A 20,807-nucleotide genomic window follows, 5' to 3' on the forward strand; every position below is an offset into this window, starting at 1 on the left:
TCGCCAACTTTGATGCTGCTCAAGCTGATATTGATACTACCTAAATTACTTTTGGACTCTATTTTTGAAGATATCAAGTGTGGCTGCTGAAGTGGTGTCCCCCTGGACTTTGTTCCAATCTGCCACAGTGTGAGGAAGGAAGGAGTTCAAATAGATGTCCTTTGTTCCTTGCATCTTGAGGATTTTATGTTGGTGACTATACCCCTGGTTCTGGTTTCCGTTGACATGGTGATCATGTCGTCCCTGTCGATTGCGACCAAGTCGTTCATGATTTTGTACATCATGGTCAGTCTGTTTGTTCTGCGTCGGTCTTCTAAGGTCTTCCACTCAAGTTTCTCCAGCATTTTTGTTACACTGCTGCGCTGCTCGTAGTCTTTCAAACAGAATCTGGCTGCTTTCCGCTGGATTCTCTCCAGAAGTATCTTATCTCCTCTTCTGTATGGATCCCATACACAGGAAGCATATTCTAATACGGGTCTAACCATCACAGCGCTGTATAGGCTGCTACTTTAGTTTCCTGTGATGCAAACCAGATGTTTCTCTTAAGGAAGCCCCGGATCCTGCTTGCTTTTTGAGGCTGACATCTTGATGTGCCCCTTCCACTGAAGACGATTGTCGATTTGAACTCCTAAATATGGATGGCTAGTCACTTCATTGAGTTCTTCTCCACAGAATGTGTAGTTCATCTGTGGTCTTTCTTTCTTGAGGGTGATCTGCATAACAGAGCACTTGCTGGGATTGAATTTCATGCCCCATTTGTCTTGCCACTCCTGAAGTTTTGTCAGGTCGTCCTGCAAGACTGTCAGCTCCTCAGGTGAACTGATAGATGTATAAAGCACACAATCATCTGCAAACAACCTTGCTGTACTTGTGAGGTATGCAGGAAGGTCATTGATGAAAAGTAAGAACCACAATGGTCCAGTGACTGTGCCTTGTGGAACCCCTGAAGTCACATTTTCGGCTCTGAAGGTGTCCCTTCACAGACCACTCTCTGTGTACGTCTAGTAAGGAAGTTTGTTACCCATTTGTGAATGTCACCCCTGATGCCAGACTCAAGTTTCTTGAGGAGGCGTTGATGTGGCACTTTGTCGAACGCTTTGGCGAAGTCTAAGATGGCCATATATGCGTGACTTCACCTCTTTCGATGCTCTTGGTCAGGTCATTTAATGTCAGGATAAGTTGAATTTCCGTCGAGTGCTTTGCACGGAACCCATGCTGCTTGTCAACAAGAATACTGTTCTGTTCCAAGTGTCCCATTACATGAGAATGGATGATGTGCTCCATCACCTCCTTGCACGGAACGCTGGTCAATGAGACAGGCCTGTAGTTTTCAGGCCTTGATTTTTCACCCTTTTTGTAGATTGCACTGACGTTGGCTTCACCCCATTGATGTGGAATCTCCCCTTTATCAAGGGTCTCTTGCAAAAATTTGGTGAATATCGGTGTCAATTCCGTCGCCGCCATCTTGAGTAGCCATGTTGGAATGCCGTCAGGCCCAGATACCTTATTTGGATTAAGGTTCTGAAGTTGCTTGAGTATCCCTTCTTCTCGTATGATCAGCTTCTTGATGGGAGGAATGGTGCTACTGGCAAGATTTGGTATAGTAGAATCCTCCTTAGTGAAAACACTGCTGAATTGGTCGCTGAGCGCCTCAGCCTTCTCTTTGTTCGTGCTAAGGATTTTGTTGTTCACTTTGAGATCTGGTACTCCTCCATCCTGGCGAAGCTTCTTGATAAATGACCAGAATTCTTTGGTATTGTCCTTAAGAGAGCTTTCAATGTAATCTTTAACATGTTCCCTCCTGGCATAATTGAGACTGCGTCTAAGATCTTTCGAGCAAAGTTTGTACTTCTCCCAGTCGGTTGATTTTCCAGAACACTTTGCCTTGTTGTAGGCCCTTTGTTTCTTTCTACACAACCTTCTGTGCTCCCTCGTGAACCAAGGCAGACTATGCCTGTTAGAGACCATTTTTGATGGAACATGTTTGTCCATGACAGATTTGATTTGATTCTCAATGGCATCCCATTTCTCTTGGAAAGTTGACCCATGCAGTCAGTTTCTCGTAAGTTTCTTGGAAATGAGTCAGGTCCTCTTTAATTTGGTCTTCGTCAGCTTTGTTTTTCTGCGGGTGGATTTCTTCTTCCTTTTCCCAGCTAAATCCAATTCAAGTAATACCACGCTGTGATCACTCATACCAGGTACTACATCAACGGTTACAATAATTCCTTTGTTGTTTGTCCAAACCACGTCAAGTATGTTATCTCCCCTAATTGGTTTGTGAACCACCTGGTCCAGCCCATTTTCAAAGACTGTGTCAAGGAGTTCTTCAGCTACCGGTACCTCCTTTGAAGCATAACTGTCTGGATTAATGGTCTGATTTATCCAGTTAACATTTGGTTGATTTGCATCGCCACTCAGAATAAGGTCAAACTCTTTATGTTTGGAACTGATGGTTGCAAGTAAATTTTGGAGACCTTTAACTGCGTCCATGTCGTTTTGGTGGGGCTTGTAGTAGGTGCCCAACAGTAGGTTTCTCCTTCCCTTTACTTCCACTTGGCTCCACAAATATTCACATTCAGAGTCAAACTCGGTTCTATGCGTGACTATAAGGTCCCTTTTACAAGCAAAAAGAACACCCCATGCCTGTCACCTTTTTTGTCTTTCCTGTAGGCAATGTAATTGCTTTGGAGAAACTCAGAGTTCTGTATGTCTGGAGAGAGCCACGTCTCTGTACCCTGTATGATGTCAGGGTTATATTCCTGGATTAATGCTTCCACTTCAGCCACTTTATTCATGATGCTTTGGAAGTTTATCACGAGGATTTTCAGCGAGTTGAGGTGATTTCAATTACTAGTCTGATGTCTGTTCTTCCTTCCTTTTGAATGAAGTCATCTTCATCGGCGCAACTTGTGTCCCCTAAATCGAAGAACAAGTCTCAAAAATCAAGGACTTCACATTCGGGGCATTTCCAATCGAATGTCTGCCCAAGGAGGTGTCAAATGAAAGAGGACAAAGTAAAGAATAGGCCCTATATAAAATCCCCATAATGCCTGGGTCAATATTCATATTTTGGGTCCTTTTTGTATCTCGAGTGGTGTCAAATAAAAGAGAAATAAAAATAAAGAATGTACCGGTACCCCGCCCCCCTCCCGGTATTAAAATTACTTTATAAATTTCCACACGGTGACACTCCTCATAAAACTCTGTTCAAAATGCCTATTTTGGGTCTATATTTCAGAATCCCAAGAAGGTTTGACCCCCGGGGGACAGTGGTATAATCTATTCTTCCCTGGTATAATACAATAACATGGTTCAGCTATGGTGCGGTAACCGCTAACAACCCGACAGGAAAATTTCATGGATTTAGAGAAACGACTGGTAAAGAGGCAATTATTTAAAGATGGATGCTCGCGAACCCACACGTAAACATTAACCGTGATGGAATAATAATGCTGCAAAAAGGTGTTAATATTGCAAGAGCAACTAAAGTTTCGAATCGAAGGTAATTATTTGATCTAAAATATTCTTGAAATGAATTCGGTTTCATCATCAGCGATGAATATTTCATGAAATTGTACATTACTTTGCACCCAAATTCTGACTTGTTTCCCCCATAGTAGGCATATAGCTCTGCATTGTGATTGACCGTCCTGCAACAAGGGCAAGGGCAAGGCAGTACCGGTATGAGTTTCAAATCTTTCTGAAGTTTTCAGAATTTTCGGCACTTGGTACACATTCTTTTATATCTGGTCTCGTACGGTATGCAAGTAAATAAAACGAGACCGGCCATGCATGTACGGCCATACATGTCTCTGAGTCGGTGAGTGCTATGCGCGCATGCCATGTAAATGGGTAGGCCTATGCATGTAGAATAGGCCTGGCATTTTCGGGTAATTTTGTACCCGGGTACCCGCCGCAATTTTCGGGCGGGTAACCGGGTACTGAAATTGCAAAAAAAAAAATTTTTTTTTTTTTTTTTTTAAGTTTTTATTTTTCGGTTTTGTAGTGTCTCTGGACCTAGACCTAAATGCCAGGATCATTCATGGTTGACCTAAAAAAAAAAAAAAAAATTCAAGATATTTTGTTATTTTTTATATGAAAATTGATAATTTGTATTCATGTCATAGTCTATTAATGATTTCAAAATGTATTGAATTTGAATGCACTTTTTTTTTTTTTTTGAATTTGGTACCGGGAGGGTATTTCCTACCCGGTAATGTAATCTCGGCGGGTACCGTTTACCCGACCGAAAATGCCAGCCTTAATGTAGAACCATATTGCATAGAGATCACAATATTCAATATCAGACTGAGCAGCTGGCTATATTTGTTGGGTTGAAGTAAGCTTACTGTCTGTGTGTCATTTGATCGAGAAATTTGCTATCCACGATGACACGATAGTTACTGTGTCTGTGTGGACAGAGATAGAGCATGGAACTATAAACTACTTCAGTCACTTAAAGGAGTATTTCGTGATCCTAGCATCCTATTTTTATGACATTTTTCAGCAGATAACCATGAAAAAGGCTTATTCCCAAAATTTCAGTTGATTCAGATTTTGCGCTTGTGAGTTATGCATGAATATGTGTATTACAAGTACTGCTCCATGATATAGGCCACTGTTAATTGACGATATTTTTGCTAAACGAAATAATCTGCAAGAAATTTTGGTACATAAACCCCTTACCAAAATTTAAGCCATATTTAAGCAATATACCTAGCAATATAAGAAGGCTTCAAAGCCTTAATATCCATATGCCTTATAAGCAATATTTAAGGCATAATTTTAAGGCATACCTTAGGCATACCTTAGGCATACCTTAGGCATATATTAAGGCTTCGTTTCTGATATTTAGGCATATATTGCTTACACAAAAAGCAATATATTGCTTACACAAATAAGCAATATATTGCTTATGATAACTGTATATTGCTTATATTTTACTGTTATGCCTTATAAGCAATAATTAAGGCATACTTTTAAGGCATACCTTAAGCATACCTTAAGCATACCTAAGGCATACTCAAGCAATATTTTTAGGCTTCGTGTAAGCAATATTTACTGTAAGCAATATTTGTCAAAAATATTGTTAAAGGTTACCGAAGGCAGTATGCACAATGAAACTGCATGTAATGCACGGACTGTACTGTATTGATTGGCTTGAAGGAATGTTCCTCAGCAGCAGAATGATCAATGTGTTCCAAAACATACATAAATTTATAGTGTCCTACCTTATTTTTCTTGAATATAGCATCAAATTAAGACAATATACTTTCTACATCGATCTGCATCAATGACAAATGACAACTAGGCCCTAAAGATTGGAATATATGAAACAGTGGAACGCAGGCCCGACGCAGGATTTTTTTGGGGGCGGGTGCTGATTTTGAAAAAGTGGATTTTTTTCCAAAGGGGGGCGATTTTGTAAAAGTGGACTCTTCCCCAAAATTTGGACCTTTTGACCAAAAAACGTAAAAAACTCGCTCACGCTCGCAAATTCTTAAATTTGGGGACTTTTGGTATACTTTTGCCAATTTGGGGAGGTGCGATCACCCCCCCGCACCCCCCCCCCCCCCCTGCGTAATGTTTAGTTAAAGTTAATATATATTTGGTATAAAAGCCACATGTAAAATACAAAAGTTACATATATTGTTATACAGGCCTCAAAATAAGCCAGAATTTTAAATCTTAAATGTTTGAGGGCCCTCACACATTTTTGGGGGCCCAAATTTGGGCCATTGATTTTAACCTATGTGACCCCACAAAAAAGTGAGTAACTGTAGGAGCCTAAGGAAAATAAAGAAACAAATAACCCATATGTTAACATTCAAATGAATAGATTATTTAATAAGAAGGAGTAATTAAGTAATTAGGAATTAATTAATATACATAAAGAAGTACTAGAAAGAATAGAAAGAGAGAAGCCCAAAGGAAAAAGAAATAGGGCAAGCAACCTTTTAGATGATGCTGGTTTTTTTTTTTTTCAAAAAAGTTTTTATTTTATTTTGAATTGATTTGTTTTTAAACATTGTCATTAGTATCAGTCCCGGTTAATCAGTCTTTTTCATTTCCTTTATATCTCCAATTTTATCAAAATCAAAAGTGATTTAATATGCAAAAGTCATGCAGTGCTGTTATAAACCCGCCACAGTGACAGAACCTCATTAATATTCATGACCTGCTGTATTATAGTGGTGTATTGTGCTATCCCGGAAGTTCCAAAATACACAATATTGGCCGATTTTATGTGAAAAAAACAGAGTTATTACACCTACTTTGACATCATAACTATCTAATATTATTAAAGATCTAAGTAAATAACAATGTTTTTGGCCTTGAATTTACTTCAATTCTCCCGAAATGTGAATTTAGAATGCAATATAGTCGGGCGATGTGTTGCCAGTGTTGCATGACTGGGTACTGTTGAATTCTGCAGTAAGCTCAAGTCCGTAAGTGATATAAATTGCCACAAATTTTGCGGGCCCTTTGGGCCCGCCGGATGTATCTTTTGCGGGCCCTCGCTGATTTTCGGGGCCCAAGGGCCCGCCTTATTTCGAGGCCTGTTGTTATATGGTTTCAAAGATAAAATGTTACGTTATAATTTGGTATGAAAGCTGAGTATGTGCATGTTAAACTAAACATGATAGAAGATAATAAAAAAGCTTTGCTCAAAGCGTCAAATTGCAAGTTGTTATTTTCTACACTATTAAATAAAATAATGTCAATACCTAGCACACATGGCACAAAAGAAACTGATTAAAACAGGAAGCAACTTTCCTCAGTTGTCCAAATTTAACATGATCTGCATTTCATAGTACATGGACATTTAACCAATATAATTTAACATAAAGACACTATAGACATTAAGTTATGATGTACTGAATATGCCCCAATATACTCCTCCCTCACTTGTAGGGGAGAGCGGGGAGTGTTCGCCCTAGGGGTAGGTTCGCCCACCCCTTGTTTCTCAGCACTACGGCTATCGGGGAATTTGGTGATGGCAAAATTAGGTGACAAAGGTCATTATAAACTTCTCATATTAGCTACGTGATATATAGGGACGTGTTCATCGAACTGCAGCCAAAACAAAAAATTTACACCAAAATGTAACTTTTTCTTGCATTAATAATGTTGTATTATCATTGATACATAAATACAGATGGTTTTAATGGAAATCTGTATTGGGAACATGGGATTTGTCAAAGATTAAATGCAGTTATAAACTCCTTATTCGATTTGTATTTTGCATACCCTTAAGAAAATACAAAATGGGTGCACAAGGGGCACGTTATTTCTTTGAGGATGGGGCATGTTCGCCCTATATCTTCCCGGGCGGACTTACCCTAAACTGGAGGGCGGACCTGCCCCATCCGCGTGATTATGCAAAATATTGATAATTATACCATTAAACAAGGTAAAACAATTGAAAAGCATGTTTTTTAAAGTTATGTGGTATCAGTATTGCTCATACCACCGCTTATTTCCTAATCCATAATCTCCCGAAGTTGTAAACATGATAAGTTTAAACTCACTTTGGACCCCTACATTTTACCCTGACCCGACCCCTGCAACAAATTTAGTGACTCCCCAGAGGAGAATGAATGCCCTGTATACCCTTGCTAAATGTTTGCATTGGATATGTTATTGTTATGCAATGTTTAAACCTTTTTGGGGATTAGGGTGAACTTACCTCATTATATGGGTAACCTGCCCCAATATGGGGCAAGTTCGCCACTTTGCAAAACTTTTTTGTTTGCTCTATCCTGTTGCTATTGTAAGCCCTATAGTTCTGGGATTGTGGCCGTATATAGCTAAGACATAGGGCTTTCACATGGGCTAATCAGGTCATCCCTAACCTTAAAATTGACATCGCTAGGCTGGTCAGAAAAAAATAGGGCGAACACTCCCCGCTCTCCCCTACTTGGTCATTCCATGTTTCAAGAAATGCATGCATGCCTATAGCTTTCACAGCACCCGAATACCAAATCAATCATGTATATTTTTAAGCTTACCTATACTGTCCATGCTAATAACACTTGCACACTTCCAAGCAGTAATAATTACTCTATATATACCTATACATGGATCACATATACATTGATTGTCAAATAACATCACAATGTTAATGAAATGAAGGCATTTCATAGCTGAAAACATCAAAAAAAACAAGAAGCTACATCATCTCTGCAGTCCTCACAATTCAAAATGACAGTTGGAAATATATTCCCATAATGCACCATTTGACACTGAGGTCATATTGTTAAATATTTTATATTGCTAATTTTATATTGCTTACTACTAGTTGTTAACAATATATTGCTTGAGATGTTTATATTGTTTGTTTAGTTTTATACTGCTAAATGGATATTGATTCAGTTAACAATATATTGCCTAAAATATTTATATTGCTAGCTAGTTGATTTAATATAAGCAATATGCTTCAACACTGCTTGTGGTATTGCTAAAATAAAGCATATTTTGTTTATTGCTTGTGATATTGCTTAAATATTGCTTAATAAGGCTTCAACATTGGTAAGGGACATTATGTAGCCAGACGGTTCAAGACTTCAAGTGGTATAAAAATCTCAACTTTTTTTGAGAAAAGTGGGTCACGAAATGCCCTTTTTAATCATTGTAAATTTTCAAATGCATTAAGGGGGAACTACACCCCTGGCCAATTTTGCGCCTATTTTTGAAAATAAAACAAAAATTATAGCGCATAGGTGACAAGTAAGATATGTAGGCCTATATTATAGGGGCAAGTACCGGTACTATACATTAACTACTGCACTGAAAATTCAGCAACTCAAGGCAAGTACCATAGTTATTAATTTATTGATCAAATATTGGTTTTCCCTCATTTTTGACTGTAACTCTACAACTGTTGTCTGCTGAAATAAAATTTCCAGTGCAGTAGTTGTAGTCCTTGCCCCAATAATATACATATCTTACTTGTCACCAATGCGCCATAATTTTTGAGAAAAATTTATTCATTGTTAGGCCTACTGTGTGGGGGTGGGCAACTTATAAAATGAGGTACAAAAGTGCACCTAAAGGTAAAAAACAGGGGCCGGCAAAGATTGACTGAATTTTGACGTCATCATTGGTTTTACACGTAAACACGAAAATGTCTCAAATAATTCCAAAAGTGTATGCATGTTATCAAGCACTATTTTATCAGTCTTAATCCGTTGAGGTTCGACAGTGAACCTCATTTTAAGTACTGTTTTTGAATTTTTTGTATGAATAACGCACGATATATATGTTATGATATACAAAAAAATTCCCCCACATGTATCAATGTATGCGTGGTGTAGCGGTTAACGCCTCCGCCTGCCACGCAGAAGGTCCCGTAGATCGATTTCCACTACCGGCTATAATATTTTTTTTTTTCTTCACATTAATTTTGAATCCAAATTATTTATTTTCATGTGAAAATCTATACATTGCACTGGGAAATATATTTCGTGCATTTTTTTTCTGTAACGGGCCAATAGAGCTAAAATGCACCACGGCACGCACGGGCGCCCAACGTGCAGGCAGTGTTGCCATCATATTGTCATTTTGTTTACGCTTATTGGCTGTTGCCGATTAAATTACTGTCGGCCACCGCTGCCTGGTAAAAAACAAAACAATTTGAACACAGCATTTGTTCATAAAGAATATTATTTATATATTATTTATGCTTGATTTTGACAGTGAACTAAAGCCAAGGACAAATATGTTAGTGAAGAAATTGAAGGTGATGTCCCAGCTTTTCTGCAAGCCATTTGGGTGCAAGAGCCAAACATTTTAAAGAGAAGATTGGAGAAAATGGGAGGTAAGAGCATTATACATTCATTAAAGTACAAATATACACTACTAAACACTAACAAAGTTCTCACTCAAAAGTTAGGTCTTCATAGTAGGAACTTTCTTTCCTGAAGGTACCATGTCAACAACGCCTAGAAAAGTTGCTATGTGCCTTGAAAGAGTACATACTATTTTGCCATTCTCTGTGATTCATTTTCTCGGATTGGTACCAGATAGAAGTGACATATTACCATCAACAAGTGACATATTATTAATAAGTGACATATTATATCACCAACTAGTAACTAGTGCCATATGGATAATCAGAAATAATGGCACCAAAGTGTGACAAAAGGGTCAAAAATACAAACAGTGTTCAGAGATGGCCAATTCCACCGTTACGGACGTTACAGATGCATGCAACTTGCAACTTTCAAGTGAATAGCACACATGTTTGCTGTTAGGATAACACTTTATTTCTTAGTATGCTACTAGTACACACTCTAATGTTCATTATAATGAAGCAATTTTGTTTTGGCTTTCTTAGTTAATTAGCTACAGAAATTAGAAACGCAGCGCTACGGACGTTACGCCGAAAGTGCCTGCCTTTTTGACAGATGGTACATATCCTTAAATCTCCATTCAGTTCTGTGTTTTATTTTTTTCTGTTAACTATATTGAGCAAGCCCTGACTCCATTCTATGTAAACATGAAAAGCAAGTTTGAAATTAATACTCCTGTATCGTCCTACACTGTTGATTTAGTGTTACGGACGTTACATTTTATCGCAAATGTAACGTCCGTAACGTTTTTCATGATGAAAAAAAACTGTCAAGGTGCTTCTTTAGATTTTTTTCTTTACTATCTTGAAGTCGGTGTGACATCAATCTATGGAGGAATGATTAGCAAGTTTGAAATAAATGCTCCTGTTTTGAGCAATAATGTTCCAAAATTTTGTTACGGACGTTACAAAGGCACTTTTGGCATGGAATTGGCCAGATGTAATTGTTGTCTTATTGTAAGCACAACCTATCTAAAGTCAAGAAAAAATAAAAAAATTACTTCAGTAATGTTACTAAATGTATTTTTTCAACTGGTTTATTGACAAAAGTAGTCCAAATTTTTAGAAACATAACACAAAAAGATCCATGCCATTCCTTGTTATATTTTGACAAAATTATGCAAATATGTAATTCTTTGAGTTTTAATTTTACTTAGACACTAAACTAAGATAGTCATGTAGAATTTTTCTCATGGAAACAAAGTTTCGGAAAAAAAATTCATTAAAACACCTAAAAATTTGTGGAAATCTGAATAAAAGTTTTATTTGTGACCATCCAGCACAACTGAGCCCTGAAGTCGCCTAATGATCATTTTTGAGACATTCAACCAAAATATTCTGCTTGAAATTAGCTTGAATATGATGTATATCATGTCTATAGTACTTGACATTTAAGTAGTGAAAAATCAATAAAACAGTCAAAAAATCCTTTGTTTCCTATTGTTTATTGTTTTGAGCATATCTCAATAGTGGCACTGGAGACATCCGGGCTCAGTTGTGGTGGATGGTCACATTTGTCAAAAAAACATCTTAAACTATTTTCTGTTTAAGTTTGTATAATGCAATATGATGTGCAAAAACTGTGAAGTTTTTAGCATCACTTTCTTCTTCAAATTGATGTAAGGATCCATCAAACTAGTGCTATTGTGTAACACTCCTGACACTGTATAATACCTGTATGGCCTGAAATATTTTATAAACTACATTTTCTAAAACAGTGTTTGTAATTTTTTGTTGACAACATCTATGGCCCTCTCAAAAAAGGCACAGAATTTAGGTGATTTACGTTCAATTTTATTTTTTGAGCCCAGCTTGCATGTTGTTGTAACACTCCTGACACTTTGCTACAGTAGGCCTACCGTAAGCCTCAAATATATATAAATTTGCACATCACATTTTCGAACATAGTTTTTGTAATTTTTGGTAACACTATCTATGGCTATCTCAAAAGGGGCAAAAATTGAATTACATTAGTTCAATTTTATTGTTGAGCCTATATTACTTACAATTGATTGTCAGGAGTGTAACATTTTGGTCGAGCTATGAAAACCATGTTTTTATGTACATATTTCTTGAATATGAAGGTCTTTACATCATGATTGCAGCAGTTTGGCTTCAGGAATAAATTTTCAGTGCTAAAAGAACACCAACAGACTGGTAATTTCTTCAGAAATTATTGCCAATTAATTCTCGCTATTCACAATAAGGGCGCCGCCAGCGGTTTGCGATGTAATCGTGATGTATCATGGGAAAAGGTCCACATCCAAGTCAGCGCAATACGAATATTACCATGCTATTATAATATTTTTTAGTTTGTCAAAATAAAGGTGTTACACACGAATCAATACTCAATAATACTTAATAATGTGATTTGAAATGTGCACAATTAATTTTTTTCTCTATCGATTTGTGTGTAATACCGTTATATTGACAGACTAAAAATATTGTCACGTGTTCCTATGTAATAGCATGGTAATATTTGTATTGCGCGGACTTGGATGTCGACCTTTACCCATGATACATCGCTTACATCGCAAACCACTGGCGCGCCTGATTGTGAATAGCTTAGAATTAATTCTGTGTAACACTCCTGACATTGACTATTTAGATAGCTGTAGCAAACATGTTCAAGCAATGGTGAATATTTTTCTTGTTTTTGAGTTCCTATCACAATGCACTAATAAAATAAAAAGTAAAACATGAATATTGCCACCTTGGTGTATGAAAAAAATCAAGTTGAATTCTGATGTAACCCTCCTGACGAGACAGAATTTCTCTTTTCAACCCGCTCTAAAAAGAAGACGGTTTTGATATCATGCAAGTTTTATTTTTGCCAAGTTTGGCCCAAATGTTGTTTTTACTAAAAACAGACTGAAATAGATAATTACTGTCATCATTACCTTACAATGCTACACAATCTGGTGACAAGTGATTTTTGGAACATATTTTATTTTTCGCACCATGTGGTCTTCACATGTTCATAAGTAAGTGACTAATATGAAAGAATTTGCAACTTAATAATAGCTGACACTTCACAAAATGCCATGAAAACCGATGCAAAACATTTTAACTTGTAGATTTTTTACATACATGATTAAAATACAAGTACCTCTTTTTTTGTCATGCTAACATGTAACACTCCTGACCATATGGGAAAGAAAATTGGGCATATTATTTTTTACATGACAGCTGTGACACTACAAATTGCTGTGGTTAAAGGGCCAATCATAAAACACATTTTAAAAGATGAATTTCTTTGCTGATCTTTTTCATTTGCACAGCAGACATCAGCAACCTAACGGTGCCATTATTTTTGACTTTACCCATATGCGACAGTGTTGGAGGACTCCTGACAACCTTGCACTGGCTTCCAGTTTGCCAATAAGTACTCATTAGTACTGTTTTAAATCCTCTGTATGTAGATAGGTCCTTGCAACACCCAAGTCCAAACTAAATTTTGGACTATACCGCTTACGTTCCTGCTCATACCTTGAGCTCGCTTTTCTGACAGTAACTGCTCGCTATTCAAAGACATAGCCACAGAATCACTGGCAAAAGCAGATTTGACATTGCAGCTGCTACGGCATGAAATTCGCAACATGTGAACATAAATCTGCCATGACCACATCTCTGTTTTCTTGAACTGTTCTCTTGTTTTTTGACTTTTTGTGTATATTTCTTGTAAGCGCCATGGTATTTTCTGGTGAATGACACCATAAAATGCCTGTAAATGTAACCAAAGAGATGTTTGATATAAAAACAGGGTTTCTAGCCAATCAGGGAATTTTCAAAAAAATGGGAAAAATCAGTGGATTTTGTTTACCCAATTAGAACATGCAATTGTTTTTACCCCCTTTAATTGTTGTGCAGAAAATAAAGTGTCATGCAGAAAAAGTGATATCATAATTTCAAGAACACACAAATTGGAATGTGATGCAGCGTATCTTATATGAGATGCACCCAAAATGTGTCACATCACAGTGAACCAATTTGACATGTTTGTAAATAAATAGTACATCATTTATTGATATATGCTAAGAAAAGTGGTATGACTGTACAAAGAGGATAAACCTTAAATTGTATAGAGAAGTTCAATTTTAATTGGATATTCACTTGAAGGTGTCAAGGATATACACAAATCTTATTCCACACATTCTAATCTGAATTTTGGATTTAGAAACAATTCAAATCTTATGTTGCAACCAAATTTGGGCAATAGCTGCATTATGGGAACTTTCATGTATTGATGATTTCTCTGTATGTATTCTCTGTATTGTTTAATCATTTCATTTCATATTTCAAGCAGTAAATTATGTATTTTAAGTTAGATATTAGAAGATTCAAGATTTACAAGAAATGTTGGCCAGATTAATCTTGTCTTTGATGTTGTTAGCAGGCTCAGTTTAATTAACAGAGCATAATTACTTATACTCTGTTACATATGCATGGAGAATATGTACCTTGCTTTACAGTTTATCCTTTACATTTAGGTTTAGTTTCATTTATGATATTTTACTGTATTGTTTTTGTAGAAAAGTCAAGACTACAGGTGAAAACAGCCTTGTTTGTTTTGCGGCATCTGAGAAGTTAATGAGGACAAAAAACAAACACCTCGATTTCACTCATTTCACTCAAGTGATGGCCTCAGGACTAAACTGTGCAATACCAGATAACTGAGTGTGCTGAATCTGTAAGTAAATTTAAGGGTTGGTAATTTACGGTGAAATACCATAATTTAAAAAATGGGGAAAATAAAGAAAGCAAATATTTTGAGAGCATTGGGCTATTCCAGCAAATAAGTGCACACCTCCCAAGCTTATCCCTCCACAAAAGTCTTAATTTCTAGTCACGAACAACCACTGCAAAAACCCGGAAATCCAAAGGCTTTGTTAAAGGTGCAAACATCCCAGAAATTTTAACCACTTTCATCTTGAAATTGCGGAATTCCAACCACATATTCTACACAAGGGTATATGTGACCCATCACATATAAAAGCAACCACTTGGCTTCAGAAATGAAAAAGGAGATTTAAGGAGGCTGTGTACTCTCAGACATGCATGTAGTAAAAGTGCAATAACTTTGTAATTGTCATGCAAGACATATAAAAGTATACATTTTTATGAAGGCAAGACATCAATAAATCTTAATATAAATACAGATTTGGGGTAAAAACAACAATTATGAAGAAAATCACAAAAAGTGAGTTTTTGGCAATATTTGTTAGGTACATCATAACAAAAAAACACTCTTTCCAAAATATATATTTTTTTTATAGCTCAATCTTGAGGCTCCATTCCAAAAACGTTTTTTTTATTTTTTTGATATTGGCCTTATTATTTGAGATATTGACCATATAGGGGAGAGCGGGGAGTGTTCGCCCTAGGGGCAGGTTCGCCCACCCCTTGTTTCTCAGCACTACGGCTATCAGGGAATTTGGTGATGGCAAAATTAGGTGACATATGTCATTATAAACTTCTCATATTAGCTACGCGACATTTAGGGACGTGTTCATCGAACTGCAGCCAAAACAAAAAAATTACACCAAAACGTAATTTTTTCTTGCATTAATAATGTTGTATTATCATTGATACATAAATACAGATGGTTTTAATGGAAATCTATATTGGGAATATATGGGATTTGTCAAAGATTTAATGCAGTTATAAACTCCTTATTCGATTTGTATTTTGCATACCCTGAAGAAAATACAAAAATGTGCACAAGGGGCACGTTCGCACTTTTGATGATGGGGCATGTTCGCCCTATATCTTCCCCGGGCGGACTTACCCCAAACTGGAGGGCGGACCTGCCCCATCAGCGTATTATGCAAAATATTTATAATTATACCATTAAACAAGGTAAAACTACTGAAAAGCATGTTTTTTAAAGTTATGTGGTATCAGTATTACTCATACCACCATTTATGTCCTAATCCATGCTCTCCCCGAAGTTGTAATCATGATACGTTTAAGCTCACTTTGGACCCCTACATTTTACCCTGACCCAACCCCTGCAACAAATTTAGTCACTTCCCAGAAGAGAATGAATGCCCTGTATACTCTTGCTAAATGTTTGCATTTAATATGTTATTGTTATGCAATGTTTAAACCATTTTTGTGATTAGGGTGAACTTACCCCACCATATGGGCGAACCTGCCCCAATATGGGGCAAGTTCGCCACTTTGCAAAACTTTTTTGTTTGCTCTATCCTGTTGTCATTGTAAGACCTATAGTTCTGGGATTGTGGCCGTATATAGCTATAAGACATAGGGCTTTCACATGGGCTAATCAGGTCATCCCTAACCTTAAAATTAACATCGCTAGGCTGGTCAGAAAAATATAGGGCTAACACTCCCCGCTCTCCCCAGGCATCAAATTGAACTTTTTTAATTTACAAACGCCTATTTTCATAAAATGATGCCTAAAATCAGAAATAGGCCAAAATATAAAAAAATGAGAGAACTGTTTCTTGAGTCGATCATGCTTTTTACGATGATCATATTTGCTTTCCTATAGATGCTGTATTTATTGAGTTATCGTGTACATATAAACCGTCATTTTGCCGAGAAAATGAACATTGAAATAATGGCCGTTGAAGTTTAAAGTGGTCACATTTTACACTTTCATCGAATCTCGCAGGAGAATGCGGCAGTTTTTATTTTTCTACCTTACATTACATTAACATCGGGTAAATCCACGGCCCCTTGAGAAGTTTGAGCGAAATCCATTCATAACTTGATATTTAAATCGGGGAAAGGACTTGAAAAACCGACATTTTATCAGCTAAAACAGAGCCATTTGACCACTAGGTTTTGTGCTTCCGTGGTGTTTCCATAAGATGCGCCGCGCATGCAGATAAGCGTCGCATACGCGTAGCGTATTTGTGCGTTAACAAATTGCGCGATACGCAACGCGATGCGTTGTTGTGCGCGTGTACCCTGCTGGTACAACAAAGATTTTCTTTCCTTTTCAATTTCAAACACGAGTGGAATAGTGAAATAAAATCCTTAAAATATTGCAGTTGGAGTTTATAAATCTGGATTTTCATTCCTTGTATTTATAAAAAAACATGACAAAGTACAAACATATCAAAAAACTCAATTTTTGAAAGAAACAATGTCTAGAGTACACAGCTGCCTTAAACACTATAGGATAAACTTCAATTTTTAAATGACACCTTGTTGAAATCAGATACATTAAACATCTAGGCTTAGGAAGATTTTCAACATGGGGGGGGGGGCTGACGAAAAAATTGGTGACGCTATCCTGGGGTGCCCTTGGTGTCAGGAAATTTTGCAAAAAATAGGTCAAAAACACCCATTTTCCCGCTATCTGGTCATATTTTTTTACTTTATCTGAAATTATAGGAGGGCCTGAGCCCCCAGACCAAAGTTATTGAGGGGCTGAGCCCCACAAGCCGCCTTCCCCATGGTTCCGAAACCTATGTTAAAAATGTTTTGTGAGGCAAAACAAGCTCAAGTTTCTTTTTATTTTCTCTCATCTTCTTTCATTGTTATCTGACCATGACAGGGATTTACTAGGGTCTGGTGGAATGTACATAAATGTAGAATTCATGCCTAAACCATAAGCATTGGGCTGTTCCAGCAAATAAGTGCTCAACTACCAAGCTTATCTGTCCAAAAAGAGCAAAATGTACAAAACCGTTGAGTCATTGATTGAGTGAGTCAGACTTTTTAGACTTTATTATGTGAAACCTTTTTAAAATGGGGTCTTTGTGTGAGAGCCAAAAGAAGCCTGAAACATTGAATTTCTAGTTCTAAATGGCTTTGTTATTTCAAAATAAGTAACAAAATCAGTGATAAATGGGGGAAAATGGGGTCTTTGGGTGACAGCAATGCTGAAAAAGGGGGTCTTAACAGCCTTAGATATGCGTCACCTCCCTGGGAAATGCTCAGCACTTTTAGTTGGTGATTTTCATGCCATATATTTGGATGAAAATAATTGGATTTGAAATTTCAAAATCAAATAATGGTTGGATGGAAATACCATTATAATTTGGTTGGAATTTCAATATCTTCTACACCATTTCCACAGTTTCATGTTGAAAATATTGGATCTGGAATTGCTTCGCAATTTCTTCCTGTTTTCTTTCCCTTTCCTCCTTCCCATGTAAAGCCGCCCATGCGTACAGCCACAGGTACCAAATATAGGTGACACCTGGGAATTCAACATGTAAACTACATGTAGGCCAGGCCTACTACATGTCCTGGCAACATGTGTATGGTCGAAGAAATTAACGATTACATAATGCGCGCATCAATGCAGTTCATTCCAAGTTTGATCAGCAGGCGCTTTTTCATACTCGCTCACCGCTTCCTAAAGTTTGTGTATCTCATTATATTTAGTCCACATTATCTATTTTATAAATTGACAGTGTTATGTTTTTCATGCTTTCACTGAAGATAAATAACAGTGTGTCGAAAAAAACTTTGATTTCTGCAATTGGAAGCTTTCCAACTTGAATTTTTAGGTTGTGCAAATATGTTATATTTTAACTTTCCAAAGAATATTTGTGCCAAGAATGACAATGATAAAGTGCTTACAGTTTTACGTGTGATTTTGATATTTCTTGGAAATATTCCAAAACATTAATGTGTGTGAAAATTTTTTAAAGCCAGCTGGAATTCTTTTTACAATAATTCTTTATGCAACATTAATATCAACATTAACGAAAAAAGACATTTACAAGTACCGAGCAATCGAGCATCATCTTACATGCAAAGCTTTTCAATATCATGCAGGTTTTCAAATTTGAACAAAACCTAATTAGATGTTTTGAAAGAAACAGATTGTTTAAAAAGAACGAAAAGGATTTCACTGAACAAAATATGAAGGCCACTGACAGTGTTAACCACTAGTGCGCATTGTGTTGAATGATCTTTCTTTCAAACTTGGAATGAAGTGAATTGAGGCATACATTATGTAATTTCTTCACAATCAGTCAACCGATTCCAGTAAAATTAGCGTATAAGATGTGGGGAATAAGATGGGCTACACGCTAATTGATTTTTCGGTAAATCCATAACCTTTTGCAGTACACCTAAGAACTCGTCATTTTGCGTCACGCCGCTCTGCGCCGATGCGCACATCGTTTATCGAACATCGTTACTGCGCATTGCAAGTCGGCGTGACGTCAAATGACGAGCTCTCAGGTGTACTCGCAAAGGGTTATAGGATTTACCGAAAAGGTCAATTTTTAGATTGTTGAGTTCTGATGTCTATTTCTCGACTTATGTCCAAATTTATTAGCCCGATAATTTTTTTCTGGGACACCCTGTATAGCACACGAGATCTCATATCTGGTTGCCAGCGCCGAGATGGTGGCTCTGCACAATGCGCTGAGAATTGTATCATGTTTTGTTGAATGTTTTTGACTTTGCATCATGAACATAGTATTATACTCATACAAGCTATTTTGTGCAACTTGGGAACATATTGCATTGAGCACCCGTGTTTTTCAAGATGTACTCAATAGCTCTCAATGATAGCCGGTTCAAATTTGCGGTGCAACAATGAACAACCACTCTAGTTCAATATACATAGCAGATCAATACAAAAGTGCTTTTGCAAAAGGTTTGCACATCGAGGGAAAGAAGGAAGGTTGCTATGTGTGTCTGCCAAGCAATGCAGGGAATTGATCCAATCTGAGATAATGATAATTTTCTGCCCAAGTTTTGTTTCAGTTCTGTGGATCAAGCAGGGCTCAAAATACTTCTTGGATGATGAGGACTATTTTGATCTGATTTCATTCAAGGTCCACTGACTGGTAAAATCATGTGAATGTATTATGTGAACAATATAATTTCATAACTGCATTTTTCTGTATTTTATTGCAGTGCCTCAGACTAAGGAAGAAAATGATTGGTGAAACGGGCAATGGATGACATTCAGTAAACTACCAGAAACATATCAGGTGACATCATGGTCTGAAAAAACTGAGAAACTTCACGCACAGAAAATTATACACACTGCATTAAGGATACGATACATGATTTACCGACAAGTGACTCATTTCTGGGAATGCGATCATGAATTTTGAAGAAAAAAAAAAGTTTCCACAGGCTTCGTTGGGACTCGAACCAGCGATTCTAAACTCCTTTGATTACGCGTCTAGCGCTTTGAAATTCGACCATGGTGGCAGTTGAGCGGATGAGTGTAATGATAAATGATAAATCTCATAATGCCATCTTTAGCCTTTTGTTTACTAAAAAAGATGCGGTTTGTAAAGATAGATTAGCCGTTTTATGCATAAATAGCACTAACGTTTGGGAAAGGTTTTCAAACAAAAACAAATAATAATGAAGAAATGCGTAAGTCGGGAATTATCTGCGTCGCAATGTTTTGTTTTGGTTTTAGGAATTTGACCTTAAAATTTACGACTTCATGACATTATCATTCGAAATCAACAAAAGATATTTCAACAGTATATGGCCTCATTCTTTCTCTAGAATGTTTTGTACATGTATGTGAAATAGCTTCAACAATGGTTCGCTGCATAATGGTAAAAATAGCCTTGACCTTAGAGATGGGGAGAGCTATGTGCGGATTCAGGCTAAATTTAAAATTGATATAAAATGTTTGTTTTTTGATCGATTACAAAAATTAATTTTTGTTGTATAAAGAAATTGTGTCTGGCGTGAATTACACTACAGTTTTTATTCCTAGGGCACTTTGACTTCTTCAAATAATTTTTTTAAATGATAGAGTGAATCCCCTGGCCCTCTATAATTACGCACAAAAGATCGAGTCCCCTTAAGTTTAACTTTGGAAGATGACCTATTCAGAGGTCAATGACTGTGCAGTGTGCATCAACTGTTTGAGGGTATTGTGAAAAATTTAAATCTGAATATAATGCAGTCTAAAATGCCAGATTTATTAATTATTAATATATAAAACCAGAGCGGTTACGGCACCACAGCTGAACCACAGGCC

At 36.9% G+C, this 20,807-nt stretch overlaps 1 protein-coding gene and 1 long non-coding RNA gene across 2 annotated transcripts; one reads left to right on the forward strand and one right to left on the reverse strand.

Annotated features, from left to right (window-relative positions):
• Window positions 1–542: 542 nt before the first annotated feature.
• Window positions 543–1,968, reverse strand: LOC140157696 (uncharacterized). Its single transcript, XM_072180936.1, has 2 exons — window positions 1,137–1,968; window positions 543–862 (listed from the first exon to the last, which is right to left on the reverse strand). Exons 1-2 carry the CDS (start codon window positions 1,966–1,968, stop codon window positions 543–545), a joined length of 1,152 nt encoding a protein of 383 aa, XP_072037037.1.
• A 1,366-nt stretch (window positions 1,969–3,334) lies between these two features.
• On the forward strand, window positions 3,335–19,838 carry LOC140156293 (uncharacterized). The gene is made up of 4 exons (XR_011859515.1): window positions 3,335–3,502; window positions 9,700–9,820; window positions 14,386–14,543; window positions 19,712–19,838. It is a non-coding gene; the product is annotated as an uncharacterized lncRNA (long non-coding RNA).
• Window positions 19,839–20,807: the final 969 nt, after the last annotated feature.

The sequence above is a fragment of the Amphiura filiformis genome, chromosome 7, assembly GCF_039555335.1.
Source record: "Amphiura filiformis chromosome 7, Afil_fr2py, whole genome shotgun sequence".
In the NCBI taxonomy this organism is placed as follows: domain Eukaryota; kingdom Metazoa; phylum Echinodermata; class Ophiuroidea; order Amphilepidida; family Amphiuridae; genus Amphiura; species Amphiura filiformis.

What these genes read in the sequence shown, in the direction of transcription:
- LOC140157696 (XM_072180936.1), bottom strand. Translation starts at nt 1,968, where the DNA reads ATGGTCTCTAACAGGCATAGTCTGCCTTGGTTCACGAGGGAGCACAGA. An exon ending in GACCAAGAGCATCGAAAGAG is followed by an intron (nt 863 to 1,136) that starts GTGAAGTCACGC and finishes TCACAAGTACAG; the next exon opens with CAAGGTTGTTTGCAGATGAT.